The sequence below is a fragment of the Aspergillus terreus genome, genomic scaffold (assembly GCF_000149615.1).
Source record: "Aspergillus terreus NIH2624 scaffold_2 genomic scaffold, whole genome shotgun sequence".
Lineage (NCBI taxonomy): Eukaryota > Fungi > Ascomycota > Eurotiomycetes > Eurotiales > Aspergillaceae > Aspergillus > Aspergillus terreus.
In genome coordinates, this window is record NT_165925.1 from 886,962 (window position 1) to 890,032 (window position 3,071).

Genomic DNA, 3,071 nt, shown 5'->3' on the forward strand with positions numbered 1-3,071 from the left:
GCTACCCTTTGCTCATCTCCATCATCCTCTACCATCCACTTCTACTACCACTACCACATCAACATCAACCGCTCCAAAAATACCAACAAAGCTCCCAAATCCATACAACCACAAACAGACTCATTCTAACATCAAATCAGTCAAAATGGCTTGCTCTTGCTGTACTACCACTACCACTACCGTCTTCATCTGCTCCTATGGCTACCGCGAAGCCACTCAGACCATTTGCATGCCTGGTAACTCTGCTCCTGCTCCCACCGGCTTCGCTGAGGATGCGTCCATGGTCTCTCGTGGTTCCTCGCGTTCCCACCGCTCTCATCGTAACAACCCTTCGGTCGTCGAGTCGGAGCGCCGTAGCTCCCGCTCGGTAGCCCCCAGCCATGTCAGCCGTCACTCTCAGTCTCAGGCCCAAGGTCAGCCCACCGCCCGTCTTGACTACTGGCTTGAGTCGGTTCCTGGGGGCAACCCCGCTAGCGCTGTGCCCCAACGTCTCCTTCCTGCGCCGAGCTCCCGCCGTGGATCTGATATGGGCTCCTCTCGCTCTGATTCTCGCTCCTCCCATGCGTCGTCGCGTCGCTCCTCGCAGGTCTCGTCCTCCTCCCATCGTTCTAGCACCCTTGCTCCGGAAGATAGTGCCTCGCAGGCTCCTAGTCGGGTGTCTAGACGCTCCTCGTCTACTCGCTATACCTCTGAGCAGTCCTATCCTGACTCCTATGTTACCAGTGAGCGCTCCCATCGCTCGTCTCGTTCTCAAGGCGCTTCGACCTGCTGCGGTCCTAACTGCAAGCATCGCCACTGAGTTTCTGTTGTCTGGACTAGGCTAACCTTGTTAGATGAGTCTTGTATCACAGCCCGGGTTTTCCTCAAAACGTAACCTGGGTCACTGGCCCTTTCGTACTGCTTCAATCTATCAGGTCGTTCCATTTTGTTTACAGATCACATCATAAAGGATAGAAAATCGGAAATTGATTTCATACCACTTTCAGAGAATATACATCCACCGTAGACTGTAGTATTAGACCTCCTCGTAGATTGGAGGCAGATTTCTCATGTCATGGTGAACGAAGACATGATATTCGAGGAGCCAGCCACCTTGGTACAGAGGCACTACTTTCCATCAAGGGAAATATCGAGCTTTACAGATATCATCTTATACATATTGACAGGCATGTCCAGGATATGTACGCATCATAAATGCATCTCATGTTCAATAAAGCACTGCGCTAGACTATACAAGGACAACAAACACATAAGATATACCTTCTTGAACAACTTCCCAAACACCCAACTCCAAGAGCAGCTTCAAAGCATTTAGTACACACCGAACCGCTCCGGCAAGAGCACCGGCGCGATCAACGTCCACAGGTAGATGGCGTAGCACACCCACGCACTGATGATCTTCACCCAGCTGGCCCAATAGGTGCGACCAACGGGCGCAAAGTCGTCCACCGTGTTGGGGTCCAAATTCTGAGTCAAGAGCGTGGCTACCCAGGTGGTCGCCAAAAAGAAGATCACGTGGAACAGTGAGTAGTTGTACTGGGTGGAACCACGCTCATCGTCTTTGGTGTCATATTCATCATCCGATTCATCGTCGCTGTCATCGAGGGCACTGGCGGGGAGACTACCGCTAGCCACGGCAGCACGGAGTGCTTCGGCACGCATCTCACGCCGACTGGTAGGCTGCTGAGTCACAAGACCATGTTCATTGTCCTCACTGCCCAGTTGCGAATAGCTGTGCCCACCCTTGGGATCCCAAAGCAATTCCTTGAGTGGCCCGCACGCGTGGTGGTATACGCAATGGTCGCCATGGTGACAATTCGCACCCAAGACAATACTGGCGGTTCTGGTGCCGCGGGACCGAATCAACGGGTTGCACTGTTTGTCGTCCGGTTCCATCGAGACAGCCGACATAGTCAGGTAGGTGCAATACGCGGTCACCATGGCAGCTTGGGCCAGGCCCGCTCTGGGGTTTGATTCCTGCACAACCGGCTGGACCGAAACGAAGGAGATGATCAAGAAGACGACCAGGTTGATCTGAATTGATTAGTATTGGACAGTTGCTGGAAGACTGGAGGGCGGTGAAAAGAACTCACCGTAATGGCAGCCTGGTTCATGGCACAGTCGCCACGAGCGAAGAAGATATACATCAGGATCGTCATGACGAGAGACGCGAGGTACATGCCAAGGGTCGATCCGATAAGCAATCCACGCCAGACTCTCGAGTCGTGGTCTTCGATTTTCTGCAGGCACATCTCGGCCCACGAGTGAGCCAGATCCACCAGCAGAATGAGACCGAGAAGGAGGAAGAGCATGGCGCAGATGAAAGAGATGTAATGGCCGTAAACGAAGAAGAACGGCTCGGGGATGAAGAACGACACGACGACAAAGGCGATCCACAGAATGATCTTGGGGCCCCAGAAGCCGTTTTGGAGGACGGACCGACTATCTTTCGATGATTTGACGCCGAGGAGCAAGAGGGCGAGGACAAGGTGGAAAAGTCCGAGGCCGAAATTGATGCGATGGACGGCTACCCAACCGTGGCACTCTTTTCCGTCGCAACGGATCTCCATGTAATCCAGTGTCATATGTTGTAGTTTTTTCAGCGCCCATGGCGTGAGCATAATCCAAGAGACGATTGAATTAATTAGAAGGATGAAGGCGTAGGCGATTCTCGTCGCCATACTAAGTTGGAGTCCGGGATGTTAGCTACGGTGACCAGAATACGGAAGGGTTTAATCGCTCCGACAGACAAGCAAGTCTTACCTGTTCTGAAACTTCCCACAAGCACTACATACTGCCGAACAAGTTGCGGCGCCGCAGCACGAAGTCGCAACAGTGATGAGCTGAAGCGGTCAGTCAGCGGTGAATGCATGATAAGGAAGGGGGGTGGTTGGCGAACCGTGCTGGCGCTGGGGAGAGCCAAGAGGGGAATAGAGAGTAAGGCCCCCATGGTTTGAGATGGGATGAAGATGGAATTGTATAGAAGTGTACCACGACGGAACGGACAATGATGAAGTTGGGATGCGGAGGCGACCGCCGAGAGGCGAGAGGAAGAACTCCCGGGCCCGGGG

General features: G+C 53.3%; 2 protein-coding genes across 2 annotated transcripts; one reads left to right on the forward strand and one right to left on the reverse strand.

The window, feature by feature from the left end:
* Positions 1-145: 145 nt before the first annotated feature.
* ATEG_01313 (uncharacterized protein) lies at positions 146-799 on the forward strand (the record flags this gene model as incomplete). The annotated part of the gene is made up of 1 exon (XM_001208678.1): positions 146-799. The coding sequence occupies one exon, from the start codon at positions 146-148 to the stop codon at positions 797-799; it is 654 nt and encodes a 217-aa protein (XP_001208678.1).
* Positions 800-1,311: 512 nt separating this feature from the next.
* ATEG_01314 (serine incorporator domain-containing protein) lies at positions 1,312-2,950 on the reverse strand (the record flags this gene model as incomplete). The annotated part of the gene is made up of 4 exons (XM_001208679.1): positions 1,312-2,034; positions 2,094-2,682; positions 2,764-2,843; positions 2,900-2,950. The coding sequence occupies 4 exons, from the start codon at positions 2,948-2,950 to the stop codon at positions 1,312-1,314; spliced, it is 1,443 nt and encodes a 480-aa protein (XP_001208679.1).
* Between the last annotated feature and the right edge of the window lie 121 nt (positions 2,951-3,071).